This window comes from Myxine glutinosa, chromosome 6, assembly GCF_964187855.1.
Source record: "Myxine glutinosa chromosome 6, kmMyxGlut1.1, whole genome shotgun sequence".
NCBI lineage: Eukaryota > Metazoa > Chordata > Myxini > Myxiniformes > Myxinidae > Myxine > Myxine glutinosa.
Genome location: NC_136266.1, coordinates 169,367,163 through 169,382,526, shown reverse-complemented (window position 1 = coordinate 169,382,526; position 15,364 = coordinate 169,367,163). Strand labels below are relative to the sequence as shown.

The window sequence follows — 15,364 nt, the reverse complement described above, 5'->3', positions numbered from 1 at the left end:
CAGGGCGAACTGCGCCAAGCGGCCGCGCTTTGTGCGCGTCCCCTTCTTCCTCCCCTTCCCCGAACGAGTCTGAGGGCCCTTGTCTGGGGAAAGGAAGTAAGGTGGTTAAGATTCTCCTCTGTGTTCCTTTTTCTATCACCAGTGTACATTTGTGAATAAATCTGTGGTTTGTTTCCAACTTTGCCGTTTTCGTCCCTTCACCATTGGCCTCGCATTGCACGAGTTAAAACCGCTCGATCGGGTTCATAGTGATTAACGGCACGAGTTACGTGACGCACAAACTGCTCGGGCGTACCATACCTGCGTGACTCGTGTGAGGTTCAGCAGAATTTTTTTTTGTAGGCTTCCCCAGATCTGTGCCTTGACACAATCCTGTCTCTGAGCTCTGCAGGCAGATCCTTCGACCTCATGGCTTGTTTTTTGCTCTGATATGCATTGTCAGCTGTGAGACCTTATATAGACAGGTGTGTGCCTTTCCAAGTCATGTCCAATCAATTGAATTTACCACATGTGGACTCCAATCAAGATGTAGAAACATCTCAAAGATGATCAAGAGAAATGGGAGGCACCTGAGCTAAATTTCAAGTGTCATAGCAAAGGGTCTGAATACTTATGTAAATGTGATTTTTTTTGTCGTTCAAGTGTCAAGTGTCATAGAATGTGACAAGCGTCATGGAATTTTTGATTGTTTTATTACATTGTTCGCTTCCTGATAGGGTGAAATGTCGTACATTATCTTATATTATCACATACATAATGAAATACAAGTTTTCCAACAAATTTCAAAATCCTCGACCTTTGACCTTTGAAGGTCACAAAGTTCAAAGTTTCAAAGTTGTCGGAATCGAACCGAATTTTCGGTATTGTGTAGCCAACTAACCTCATAACTGATCATACATTATTTTATATCTCATTTCAAGGTCAGTAACCTTCGTTTTGACATTTCAAGGTCACAAAGGTCAAATTTTCAAAGTTGTCGGAATCGAACCGAATTTTCGGTTTTTTTTTTTTTTTTTTTTTTTTTAATACAGAGTCGTGGCTCGTGAAAGAGCTAACATTTATCAAACAAACAAATCAAACAAACAAGCAAACAAAGTATATAAAAAGGGGAGCGGTCGACAAGATGGGGAGAGAAGGGGAGGAAGCACACAAACACAACATTTGAGAGCAGGGACATCGGGAGATGTGTGGGAGGGAGAGGGCCTGGTGGGAGGCAGGATAGGTATAAAACGCAAGGACACCAAGGACTTCCAGGAAAGAAGACAAAAGTCACCTCAAAAAAGTGGATTTGGGGTGAAATTAGCGGGGGTAGAAAAGATCAAGGTTTTGGATTGGGGAAAATATGAGATGGTGGTGAACAGCCGTTTTAAAGACCTGGAGGGAGGAGTGGGATTGAAGAGAGTGAGGGAGTTTGTTCCAGAGGCGGGAGAAAAGAGGAATGAAGGAGTGAAGGTGAGCAGAGAGTCTTGATTTTGGCAGTTTAACCATAAGAGGGTTGCAGGCAGATCTTGTGCGACCTGCAGGAATATTTGGGGGACAGAGCACAGAGAGAGCTGGGGGTGCAAGGCCGGAGAGGAGTCGGTAGAAGACAGAAAGACCACCAACCTGCCTGCGGTGAGTGAGTGAAAGGCCCTCGGAGATAGCTTCATCGCGGGAGATTCCAATGATTCTGAACGCTTTGGTTTCAACAGCGTGAAGACGAGCTAGGTGTGAGGCAGGAGCACCAGCCCAGAGGGGAGAGCAGTATTCCAATGAGCTGCGGATGAAAGCCTTGTATGTGGTGAGGAGCTCAGGTGTGCCAAGGAAGGACTTCGCACGACGGAGGATGCCCAGTCGGCGACTGGCTTTGGAGGCCAGCTTGGAAATGTGGTTTTCCCAGGAAAGATCATGGCAGATAGTGAGACCCAAAAGCTTGAGTGACAGAACTTCTTGGACAGGATTATTCAGAAAGTAGATGGGAGGGTTGTCCAGTCGGTCTTTTCGGAGAGACATCGTAAGAGTGTGAGTGAGATTTGTCAGGATTGAAAGACATGTTCCACTTGTTTGCCCAGTCTGTGATTTTGTCCAGGTCTGCAGAGAGTGAGGAGGCTGCAGACTGCCGATCTGAGGGATGAGGAATGGAGCGGCAGAGAGTGGAGTCATCAGCAAAGAGATAGAGAGGATTTTCAAGAGTCAGAGAGATCATTGATGAAGACCAGAAAAAGCACAGGGCCCAGAACACTGCCTTGGGGAACTCCAGCCTGAACAGGAAGAGGAGATGAGGGAAACCCATTCAGGGCCACACGTTGACTACGACGAGAGAGGAAGTCCGCCAGCCATGCGTGGAGATTTCCATGGATTTCCAATACCATGGAGATTTCCATGGTATTGTGTAGCTAACTAACCTCATAACTGATTATACATTATTTTCTATCTCATTTCAAGGTCAGTAAGCTTCGTTTTGACATTTCAAGGTCACAAAGGTCAAATTTTCAAAGTTGTCGGAATCGAACCGAATTTTCGGTATTGTGTAGCTAACTAGTCTCATAACAGATAATACATTCCTATTTATATATTTTCAATGTCGGTTTTGATCTTTGTCATTGAATACCTCTCGCTCGTGAACCATCGTCGTCTCCTGACTTGTTATTATTATTGTTATTATTATTATTATTATGAATGACAAGAGGAATTCCTGGGTTTGACCGATCTCATTTTTTTCCTTTTTTTGTTTTTGCCTTGATCTGGAGAACTGAAAAGTGATCCCTACCAGACCAGCTAAACAGACCAGGTAGTACTGTCACGTGTCGTAGTTTTAACAAACTACACATACGTAGACTAAACAAACTCTCATATGTAGCCTAAGCAACGTTTTAAAGAAGATAATCCAACTTTAGGTTTGTATGTAGCAGATGGGACCGACATTTTTTTTCCGCACCATCCCTACATAGAGAGTACGAGAGTAATCTCTGATAAATAATTTTAATTCTTCCAGCTGAGTGTTTTGGATCATTATGTTGCTATAAGATGAAGTTTGGACGAATAAGTCTTGCACCACTGGGGATAGCATGGTGAATTAAAATTTGTTTGTACCTTGCTCCAGTCAATGAACCATCAATTTTCATGAATTTTCCAACACCTCTTGAGGACATGTACCCCCAAACTTGAATTGAACATCCTCCATGCTTAATTGTTGTCTTCAAACAAGGTTCTTGATAACTTTCAGTTTTTCATCATCTCACGTACTGTGTTCAATTACATCCGAATAACAAACTTTGACTCATCTGTCCAATGCACGTTTGACCATTTTTTCCATAAACCAATTTTTGGGTTCTTGTGCATATTTTAACCTTTTAGGTGTTTGTTGTTCCACTTTCTGAAAAGAGGTTTTCTTACTGGAACCCATCCTTTAGGTCCTGATTTCAAAAGTGACCTTTGAACTGTTGATGGATGGATTACGACACCTGAGCCTTCTGCTCATTCTGTTGTCAAATCAACACTTGTCTTCTTACTATTCCTTAATAATATTACTAAGTTATTTTTAATCCTTGTTAGACAGCTTTGTCTTTGGATCGCTCTGTGGGGGAAAAAAGGCCTCTAAAGGTGGTTCTTCTTCTTCTTTTTAGACAGCTTTTTAATCTTCCTGATCTGGGTTTGTCAAGTAAAGATGACGTTTCTCTGAACTTCTTGATTGCGGTTCGGATACCACACCTTGTTTCCTTCTTTATGCAGAAACCTGGTGTTGGCTTCGCGGTTAGGGTGCCGGCTTGGGATCCTAGGATACTGGATTCGAACCCCGGTCGATCGCTGAATCATCACCGGGTGTGTTGACTCAGCCTGTCATCGTTCCGAGGTCGGCAAATTGAGTACCAGTTCACTGGTACTTCCCTGTGTGTCGCAAGAGGCGACTACCAGGGCTGGCGGCAGGAAGGGCATCCGGCTGTAAAACATTGCTTCAAAAAGGGGACCACGGTGCCCCAAAAAGGCCAAACTCTGCTCTGCGGGGAAAAATGGTCTCTAAAGGTGGTCTCTCTCTCTCTCATGCAGAAATACAATTGTATGGTGATCTTTTACTGATATTTTAGCCATTTTGTCTTCATCATCATCATCGGGTCGATCTCGATGGGCTTTTAGTTTGATAGATGCGTATGGAGGAATACCTGACGTTAATGATGAGGAACACCTGACAATGAGTCATCAATTACATTTGATTTGTAAAAGTTATGGATTACATACTGCTCATATATAGTTTACTTTCAGTTGTTGTGATCAGAAGATTTTGAAGATTCTGATCAATGTGAATTAAAGATTGCTCAATGGCAAGTTTGGTTTCTTGTCACCCAAACTAAGCTGTATTTTTACCAGTCAATGTTGTTATAATATGAGTAAGCAGTAGTGGAGGCTTTGCTTTTGCCATTCGCTTTCTCCAAGTACATTTCTTATGCTCGTAACTCGTGAATGTGTCTTAGACTTTTGCACAGGAGTGTATATAGACATGAACCATGGTACAATGCATCAAATATTGTCATCAGCATGATCAATAATATTGTATTTTCTACGACAGTAATTTTATGGCTGGGAGTGTTGTGTTTATTGCTGGAGCCATCTCTCACGCGCCATCGGAGTTTCCATCGTAGCTGGAGTCGTTGAGACAGACAGGTCCATGTTGGGGAATAAACAACTTTTGTCCTAAAGGAATTTTGTAGGACATCACGTTGTCTGCAGGACAAATGATTCAAAAAAAATTAACAAAAGATATAACAAAAACAAAGAAAGATTAACTAATATACAATACAGTATACACAAATATTTCAGTGCCACTAGTTTTTAAAACTTTTCAGTAGAGTTATATTAAGACAAATACCCAAAAATAAACTTGATAATTGTTTTCATCTTGACTAAATGTCCGGTAAAAAGCGTTTGTGTGAAAGCATGTTCTACTAGCACAGAACCTGTCTTGACGGACGACTTAATTCTCCAAGAATTATGGAAGGGATAATTCCCCAAGTATCTATTGGCAAACGCTATCCCATTCGCATAATTTTTTATTTTTTATTTTTTTGTATACATAATCGAGGCTCGTGAAAGAGCTAACATTTGTCACACAAACAAATCAAACAGACAAACAAACAAAGTATATAAAAAGGGGAGTGGTAGACAAGATGGGGAGAGAAGGGGAAGCACATAAACACAACATTTGAGAGCAGGGACATCGGGAATGTGTGGGAGGGAGAGGGCTTGGGGGGAGGCGGCGTGGGAAGGTGGGGGGGGGGGGGGGTGGGAGAAGTATAAACACAAGGACACCAAGGACTTCCAGGAAAGAAGTTGGTATTTCAAAAAAGTGGATTTGGGGTGAAATTAGCGGGGGTAGAAAAAATCAAGGTTTTGGATGGGGGAAGATAAGACATGGTGGTGAACAGCTGTTTTAAAGAGCTGGAGGGAGGAGTGGGATTGAAGAGAGTGAGGGAGTTTGTTCCAGAGGCGGGAGAAAAGAGGAATGAAGGAGTGAAGGTGAGCAGAGAGTCTTGATTTTGGCAGTTTAACCATAAGAGGGTTGCAGGCAGATCTTGTGCGACCTGTAGGAATATTTGGGGGACAGAGCCCAGAGAGAGAGCTGGAGGAGCAAGGCCGGAGAGGAGTCGGTAGAAGACAGAAAGACCACCAACCTACCTGCAGTGAGTAAGTGAAAGGCCCTCGGAAGTAGCTTCATCACGGGAGATTCCAATGATTCTGAACGCTTTGGTTTCAACAGCGTGAAGACGAGCTAGGTGTGAGGCAGGAGCACCAGCTCAGAGGGGAGAGCAGTATTCCATTGAGCTGCGGATGAAAGCCTTGTATGTGGTGAGGAGCTCAGGTGTGCCAAGAAAGGACTTCGCACGACGGAGGATGCCCAGTCGGCGACTGGCTTTGGAGGCTTGATTTTAAATGTGGTTTTCCCAGGAAAGATCATGGCAGATAGTGAGACCCAAAAGCTTGAGTGACAGAACTTCTTGGAGAGGATTATTCAGAAAGTGGATGGGAGGGTTGTGCAGTCGGTCTTTTCGGAGAGACATCGTAAGAGTGTGAGATTTGTCAGGATTGAAAGACATGTTCCACTTGTTTGCCCAGTCTGTGATTTTGTCCAGGTCTGCAGAGAGTGAGGACGCTGCAGACTGCCGATTTGAGGGATGAGGAATGGAGCGGCAGAGAGTGGAGCCATCAGCAAAGAGATAGAGAGGATTTTCAAGATAGTCGGAGAGATCATTGATGAAGACCAGAAAAAGCACAGGGCCCAGAACACTGCCTTGGGGAACTCCAGCCTGAAGAGCAAGAGGAGATGAGAGAAACCCATTCAGTGCCACACGTTGACTACGGCTAGAGAGGAAGTCAGCCAGCCATGCGTGGAGATTTCCATGGATATCAAAGGAGGAGAGTTGGTGAGCAGAGCGGGGTGCCAGACCTTATCGAAGGCACATGATATGTCGAGGGAGACAGCTCTAATTTCCTGTTTGACATTGAGGACCTCCATCCATTGTTGAGACAGCAGAAGCAGCATGTCCAGAGTAGAGTGACCTGGTCTGAAACCAAATTGATGATCAAAGATCAAGCCATTGGAGAAGAGGAAAGATTTCATATCCAAAGCAATGATGGATTCCATGACTTTGCTGATAATTGGGAGAAGTCTGATTGGTCTGTCGTTGCTCGGGTCTGTTTTTGCACATTTTTTGTGTAAAGCGGTGATGTTGGCTGATTTCCAAGCAGATGGCAGATGACCTTGAGCAAAAGAGAGGGTGAATAGAACACTAGAACAGAGAGAGGGAGTGAAAGAGCGGAAGAACAGGATTTTAGGACCCGTGTGCTGATGCCGTCAGGTCCAGTTGCAGAATCAGAGTCGAGGGTTGACAGAAACTTTTCCACCTTGTCAGGAGGAAAGGACACAGAGTCCAGGGGCAGCTGGGTACGACTGGGTATGGTGGGTACAGAGAGGGATGGGTTTGGGACACAAGATTTAGAGGCAAACACAGAGTTGAGGCATTCAGCTTTTTCACGTGCGGAGTCAGCTGTGTAGCCGTTTGAGGTAAGGGATGGGATGGAGGGGGAACAAACACCAGAAACAGATTTGACCAGATGCCACCATGATTTGGAAGAGGGAGACAGATAAGAGAGTTCGGTCTTGAGAATGGAGAGATATTGTTTCCTGGCTCTCCTGAGAGTGGACACACACTTGTTTCGGGCTTTGTGAAAGGAAATGAGATTTCCTTCCGTTGGATTTGCTTTCCAGGAGACGAAGGCAAGTTGTTTCTGGGCAACAGCCTCACCACAAGATTCTGTGTACCATGGACGGGAGGAAGGGAATGACAACTGAAGACGAGATGGGATAAATCTGTGCATGAGAGAGAGCAATTTACTTTGGAAGAATTCCCAGTATGAGTTGATGTCAGAGGTGGTAGAGATGGGAGACCAGTCCAGATGATTGATGGCTGCTTGAAGACCGTGCCAGTTGGTCTGAGTGAAATGCTAGCCTCGTCGATGCTGAGGAGGCTCCCTGAGAATGGTCAGAGAGATGTCCACTTTAACAAGCACATGATCAGATGAGCCGATTGGAGCAGAAGAAGAGCAGCAGACATTTTCAGGGAAGTTAGTCATAACCAAGTCCAGAAGAGAAGATGCTCCGTTGGCTGAGATTCGGGTCGGGAAATTGACAGATTGTGTCAGTCCAAGTGAGTCGCAGAAGTCCTTTGCTGAGGAGCCATGGCTGGTGAGAGAGGTACCCACACCCAACCAACTGGCATGGTGACAATTTAAATCACCACATATGAGGAAGAGAGAGTTGGGATGAGTCGATAGAAGTTGGTCCATATTATCAGACAGCGAGATGTAGATGGAGTCATCGCTGTTTGGTGGACGGTACAACACACATATGAACAAGAGGTGGGAGTGAAGGTAAAGCCATAGCCAGAGGTATTCCTGGGGGTGAAGTGGAGAGAGGGCAGTGCAGGGCGAGTGAGAAAGAGAGTTTTTGATAAAGATAGCAACCCCACCTCCAGGACGAGGCTCAGGTCTATCATACCGGAAGAGGGAGTAACCCGGGAGAGATACTAAGGAATCAGAGACTTCATGAAGGAGGAAAGTTTCTGTTTAGCAGATCACGTCTGGTTTGTCAGAAGCAACCTGTATGGAGAGATCAGTTAAGTTTGAACGAAGGCAACGGATGTTTGAGGTCCATACCGTTGATGAATAGGAAGGGGGAGCATCGGATACAGAACAGGGGGGAGGAGTGGTAGGGTAAGATGTGGAAGAGGAGGAAGAGGTAGGGAGAGCTGTTGAAGGTGTGTCAGAGATTTCAGAATAGCTCGGAGAAAGGGAAGGATGGGGCGGACAAAAGGTTTGATGGTGATTGGGTGAGGCACAATGAGGTGTTATTTGAGGAGGGGGAAGAGCGAGGCAGAAGGTTGGGGGAGATGGAGGTGAGAGTTGGAAGGGGGAAGAAGCGGGGAGGACGCTTTGAGGAGGGGTGAGAGGGGGGAAATGGAGAAGAAATGAGGGTGGGGAGATTTGAAGGGGAGGAGTTAGGGGGGAGTTTAGGAGGGAAGGGACAAGGGGAGGGATTTGAAAGGGATGGGAGATGTGGGAGATTTGGAGGGGAGGGGTGAGGGGGGAGTCTAGGAGGGGAGGGGTGAGGGGGAGTCTCGGAGGAGAGGGGTGTGGGGGGAGTTTAGGAGGGAAGGGGCAAGGGGGGAGATTTGAAAGGGATGGGTGATGGGGAGGATTTGGAGGGGAGGGGCAAGGGGGAAGATTTGAAAGGGATGGGTGATGGGGAAGATTTGGAGAGGAGAGGTGATGGGGAAGTTTTGGAGGGGAGGGGTGATGGGGAGGATTTGGAGGGTAGGGGTGAGATTGGATTTTAGAAAGTGTCCGATTAATGGGAAACGAACATTAATTGCAAAATGAGTTTCTTGTGACCTTCAAATTAAAAATACGTTTAAGGACGCTGGAGCGGGGGGGGGGGGGGGAGGGGGGTGGAGTGCAGGTGAGTTTAGCGAATGTATGAAAGAGGCACTGTAAGAGATGGAATTTTTTTTTGGGATGAATAGATTTGGTGAGCAAGTCGAAAGCAACCTCTTAAAGAAGAAGAAGAAAAAGGTGTTATAATATACGACAGAATACAGTACTTCAGGGGAAAGTTTAAACATTTTAAAGTTTAACAGTGAAAACTATCTGGGGAAATGGGGGAGAAACACATGGTCGAAGAACGAACGAACGAACGAATAAGAACAACGAATAAACGAATAAGAACAACGAATAAGAAGGAAATGTTTGTTTTTTTTTTTGTTTTTTTTTGGTAGGACAAGGTACAAGGCCTCAAAAGACACGGCACTAATTAACACGATTTTCTATACAGGTATGAAAGATTTACACCGATAATTTTCCTGGGGACCCACGTACACACACCATAAAATAAATACAGTTTTGACGAAAATGCAAAAGGGAACAATTACTTAACTTCGATAGCGTAGAGAGCGTGGACAGCTGCAAAAAAACGTAACCTCGCCGGCAAGACTGGAAGCGGAGAAATTATGGATAGTAAAATTTATGGATAGTATTCCCATAATTTAGTATGACTTGTTCCCCCCTATCCACTTGCAAACCCTATCCCATTCCCATAATTTATGGATAGTATTCCCATAATTTAGTATGACCTGTCCCCCCCTATCTACTTGCAAACCCTATCCCATTCCCATAATTTATGGATAGTATTCCCATAATTTAGTATGACCTGTCCCCTTATCTACTTGCAGCTCTCCTTTCTCCTTTATCTATATCTACTGGCAAACTCTCCTATCTACTTTCTTAACAATCCTTTTAAGGAGGTGCAGTCTTTCAAACTCCTGGGTCTCACTGTCAGGCATGGTCTTTCTTGGGCAAACTACATTTCAAAGTTGGCCTTCAAAGCCAGACTGTATATTCTTCGTCATACTCCTTCCTTGGCACACCTGAACTGCTATCCACCTTCAAGGCCTTCATCCACAGTTTGATGTAGTACTTCTCTCCCCTCTGGGATGGCTCCCCTGCCTCACATCTTGCTCAGTTGATGTTGTGGAAACCAAGGCCTTAAAGATTATTGGAATCTCCTGCAATGAAGGAGAGTCATTGAAGGCCTATTAATGAAGGAGAAGGCCTATCACTTACACGAGCCTTGACTATATATACAAAAAAGAAAAGATAATGCCACTGCCCTTCTCACGAGGAGCGACGGGCGCTATGCCATGCATAAAGATAATCTGGATCCTCCCCCCCTCCCATTCTCTTCCCCCCTTTCCCTCCCCCTTCCCCCCCCCCTCCTGCCCATCCCCCCTTCACCTCCCCCCTCCCCCCACTCTGAACCCACTTAGAGTACACACGCGTGTTTGTTCGAAACTTTATCTTGCACCATGCCCTCTTGCTGATGAGAGGGGTGGAGCTTTCCAAAATCTTGTGCAGAGGGGAGGGGTGGAGCTTTGCACACTCTTGTGCAGAGGAGAGGGGTGGAGCTTTCCACATTCTTGGGCAGAGGAGAGAGGTGGAGCTTTCCACACTCTTGCGAGAGGAGAGGGGTGGAGCTTTCCAAAATCTTGTGCAGAGTAGAGGGTTGGAGCTTTGCACACTCTTGTGCAGAGGAGAGGGGTGGAGCTTTCCACATTCTTGGGCAGAGGAGGGGGGTGAAGCTTTCCACACTCTTGCGAGAGGAGAGGGGTGAAGCTTTCCACACTCTTGCGAGAGGAGAGGGGTGGAGCTTTCCAAAATCTTGTGCAGAGTAGAGGGTTGGAGCTTTGCACACTCTTGTGCAGCGGAGAGGGGTGAAGCTTTCCACACTCTTGCGAGAGGAGAGGGGTGGAGCTTTCCAAAATCTTGTGCAGAGTAGAGGGTTGGAGCTTTGCACACTCTTGTGCAGAGGAGAGGGGTGGAGCTTTCCACATTCTTGGGCAGAGGCGGGGGGTGAAGCTTTCCACACTCTTGCGAGAGGAGAGGGGTGGAGCTTTCCACACTCTTGCGAGAGGAGAGGGGTGAAGCTTTCCACACTCTTGCGAGAGGAGAGGGGTGGAGCTTTCCAAAATCTTGTGCAGAGTAGAGGGTTGGAGCTTTGCACACTCTTGTGCAGAGGAGAGGGGTGGAGCTTTCCACATTCTTGGGCAGAGGAGGGGGGTGAAGCTTTCCACACTCTTGCGAGAGGAGAGGGGTGGAGCTTTCCACACTCTTGCGAGAGGAGAGGGGTGAAGCTTTCCACACTCTTGCGAGAGGAGAGGGGTGGAGCTTTCCACACTCTTGCGAGAGGAGAGGGGTGGAGCTTTCCACACTCTTGCGAGAGGAGAGGGGTGGAGCTTTCCACACTCTTGCGAGAGGAGAGGGGTGGAGCTTTCCACACTCTTGCGAGAGGAGAGGGGTGAAGCTTTCCACACTCTTGTGCAGAGGAGAGGGGTGGAGCTTTCCACCTTCTTGGGCAGAGGAGAGGGGTGAAGCTTTCCACACTCTTGCGAGAGGGGAGGGGTGGAGCTTTCCACACTCTTGCGAGAGGAGAGGGGTGAAGCTTTCCACACTCTTGCGAGAGGAGAGAGGTGGAGCTTTCCACCCTCTTGCGAGAGGAGAGGGGTGAAGCTTTCCACACTCTTGCGAGAGGAGAGGGGTGGAGCTTTCCACCTTCTTGGGCAGAGGAGAGGGGTGAAGCTTTCCACACTCTTGCGAGAGGGGAGGGGTGGAGCTTTCCACACTCTTGCGAGAGGAGAGGGGTGGAGCTTTCCACCTTCTTGGGCAGAGGAGAGTGTTGAAGCTTTCCACACTCTTGCGAGAGGAGAGGGGTGGAGCTTTCCACCTTCTTGGGCAGAGGAGAGGGGTGAAGCTTTCCACACTCTTGCGAGAGGGGAGGGGTGGAGCTTTCCACACTCTTGCGAGAGGAGAGGGGTGAAGCTTTCCACACTCTTGCGAGAGGAGAGAGGTGGAGCTTTCCACACTCTTGCGAGAGGAGAGGGGTGGAGCTTTCCACACTCTTGCGAGAGGAGAGGGGTGGAGCTTTCCACACTCTTGCGAGAGGAGAGGGGTGGAGCTTTCCACACTCTTGCGAGTGGAGAGGGGTGAAGCTTTCCACACTCTTGCGAGAGGAGAGGGGTGGAGCTTTCCACACTCTTGCGAGAGGAGAGGGGTGGAGCTTTCCACACTCTTGCGAGAGGAGAGGGGTGAAGCTTTCCACACTCTTGCGAGAGGAGAGAGGTGGAGCTTTCCACCCTCTTGCGAGAGGAGAGGGGTGAAGCTTTCCACACTCTTGCGAGAGGAGAGGGGTGGAGCTTTCCACCTTCTTGGGCAGAGGAGAGGGGTGAAGCTTTCCACACTCTTGCAAGAGGGGAGGGGTGGAGCTTTCCACACTCTTGCGAGAGGAGAGGGGTGGAGCTTTCCACCTTCTTGGGCAGAGGAGAGTGGTGAAGCTTTCCACACTCTTGCGAGAGGAGAGGGGTGGAGCTTTCCACCTTCTTGGGCAGAGGAGAGGGGTGAAGCTTTCCACACTCTTGCGAGAGGGGAGGGGTGGAGCTTTCCACACTCTTGCGAGAGGAGAGGGGTGAAGCTTTCCACACTCTTGCGAGAGGAGAGAGGTGGAGCTTTCCACCCTCTTGCGAGAGGAGAGGGGTGAAGCTTTCCACACTCTTGCGAGAGGAGAGAGGTGGAGCTTTCCACCCTCTTGCGAGAGGAGAGGGGTGAAGCTTTCCACACTCTTGCGAGAGGAGAGGGGTGAAGCTTTCCACACTCTTGCGAGAGGAGAGGGGTGAAGCTTTCATCAAGCAAGCAAACGCAGTTTTATATAGGAATGGCTAACTGTTTATTCATCCGTCAGGTCGGTATAGAATGCATACTTGAAGTCGAGTACAATCTTTGCTGTGGCTAAATAAATGACTAAATTGATACAGCACTAATTTTGGCGTCTAAAGTGGTTTGCCACATGCATGTGGTGAGAGCACCTTCACACCAACAACTGTATTCTTCTATGTACTTAATCGATATGCAGTACTCACTTTGTAATTTGTACTCACATTACTTGATACTTACTTGATAGATATACTTATGTTGTTGTACTGTACATACTTGATAGACGCAGTCACATTGTAATATGTACTTATAATGACGTACCCACCTATGACTGATTAGTGTGGCACGTCCTGCTTCAAGTAAGAGAAGATTACGTGTGTGTGTGTGTGTGTGTGTGTGTGTGTGTGTGTGTGTGTGTGTGTATACTAACTTGTCCACGGACAGCCATATAACTCCACACGCATGCAGGCAGGTGCTGGATGTGGAGACACTGGCAGGAAGCGGACAGCAATGGCTACCAATGGAGGAGATAAATCATGAAGAGCCAGGGAATATGTATTGGTGTTTGCCTGAATGAGCTGGAAATAAATACAAATCATACAAGTTAGTTTAAGCAAAATCCTGAGTGGATGGTAATGATACATGATGCCACAAGGGATATGGAACATGACTGTCATTGTAGTATAAAATAACACAGTTGTTTATACCCTTCGCGCGTGAAGCATGAAGCGGGGTTAAGCATTTGGGTCATGTCCATCCGTCCACAAGTCTGTCCACAAACGTCAGTTTATGATCGAGGAAGAACTTGTTTTGAATAGAATGTTATATTTTGAACTCGAATCGCAAAACAAACCTGGAGTTTAACAGTACTTTGGCTCTGAATTTGTCCCGATTGCACATGCTCAGAGAGGAGTGATATATTTTTACTCTGTCTGCCCGTCTGGCAGTCAAACAAAATTTAAAATCATTCCAAACAGGAAGCTAACTGTTTTTAGGGATGTCATAAAGGACATATACAACAGAAACAAAGAACTAATGTAACGTGCCAGGTAGGGTGGTGTAATAGACACTGCGTCAATGGCGGTATTCTGGTTTTTTTTATTTAAATACGACTTTTACTATTTTTTATTTATTTATTTATATGTTTGATCAATGTGGAACACAACTCGCCTTCTTTTCACTTCTAAGAACCTCCAGCTTAGCAGTACTTGGACATGGTAAATTAGGTGGTGTATAAGGGCTATGTACAAGGCTGCTTCAATAGTGCTACACTTGCGGGATTTTTTTTAACGATCTTTAAAATCTCCTTTTTTTTAAAATTGAAATATATACTGAAACACTACTCAGGGTAACGTGTTCTATATGCTCTCTAGTTTATAGTAAGTTTTCAATGCAGAACAATCAAGAAGGGCTATATACATATTGCATATGCGAGAATAGCAGAACATTTAAATCTACACCCTCCTTACTGTATACATCCATCCTCCTTTTGCTCTTACCTACTGTACATCGACCCTTATTTAACTCCTCTCTTCCAACCCAAACATTAACCTTCCTATAATTAAATTCTAAATTAATAATTCTTCCTCTTACTCCCTCCCCCTACCCACATCCCTCCTTTCTACCAAACCATCCCTTATGCAATTGTCACAATAAATTCCAATGGGAGATCCCCATGGGAATTTAGTGGGGTTTTTCAGATGGTGGGACATACCTATTGGAATCTCATTTCGGCTGAAGGGTGATCAACAAAAAGGGTCTAGTTTTTTTTACATTTTGTGGACCTCCTCCAGAAGCTACATGAAATTTTACATACAGATGGAGAAAAATATGCTGAACAACATTTAAAAAAACTCGTTAGTAGTGAAAGTTGCACATCAATTAGTCATTTCCAATTAAAAATTGATGGAAAAAAAAAAAAAAAAAAACACCTTTAGAGGCCATTTTTCTCCGCAAGCGGGGGTTGGCCTTTTTCGGGGACCGTGGTTGTTGTTGTTTTTTTTGGTCCCCTTTTTGAAGCAATGTTTTACGGCCGGATGCCCTTCCTGCCGCCAACCCTTTTTGTCGCCTTTTACGACAAGCAGGGAATTACCAGTGAACTGGTACTCAATTTAGCCGACCTCGAAAGGATGACAGGCTGAGTCAACCCCCCTGGCGTTAATTCAGCGATCACCGGGATTCGAACCCAGGATCCTAGGATCCCAAGCTGGCACCCTAGCCACTAGCCCAACACCAGGCTAAATTAAACTAAATAAAACTAAACTAAATCAATTAAAAATTGATGGAGAGCAAAAACCTGCAAATTTTCCCTCACACCACCATGATCAATAGTGTTTGATACAAAGCATGTGATTGGCCAAGGGTTACGTCTTATCAATCTTGGTGCATAAGAGACATGCCGTGATTGGACAAAGAGTAAATTCACATTTTTTGGCATGTTTTTAAATGTTTGCCTTAATTTGCATTTTTGTGATTGATGAGTTATGATTTTGATGTTAAAATATATTTTTAAACAATATCCATCACATATCAAGTAGTTTCTTGAAGGGGTGTACAAAAGTAACGCATTTTGCAG

The 15,364-nt window shown here is 45.8% G+C and overlaps 1 protein-coding gene across 3 annotated transcripts in view; it reads right to left on the bottom strand.

Annotated features, from left to right (window-relative positions):
- Window positions 1-15,364, bottom strand: part of LOC137412694 (discoidin domain-containing receptor 2) — a 140,884-nt gene that overhangs the window by 86,129 nt on the left and 39,391 nt on the right. For all 3 annotated transcript variants that reach the window (XM_068097979.2, XM_068097981.2, XM_068097982.2), the window contains exons 6-7: window positions 13,220-13,367; window positions 4,593-4,698 (exon numbers count right to left, since the gene is read on the bottom strand). In XM_068097979.2, the coding sequence (XP_067954080.2) occupies window positions 4,593-4,698; window positions 13,220-13,367 (254 nt within the window). The remainder of the gene's footprint in view (window positions 1-4,592; window positions 4,699-13,219; window positions 13,368-15,364) is intronic.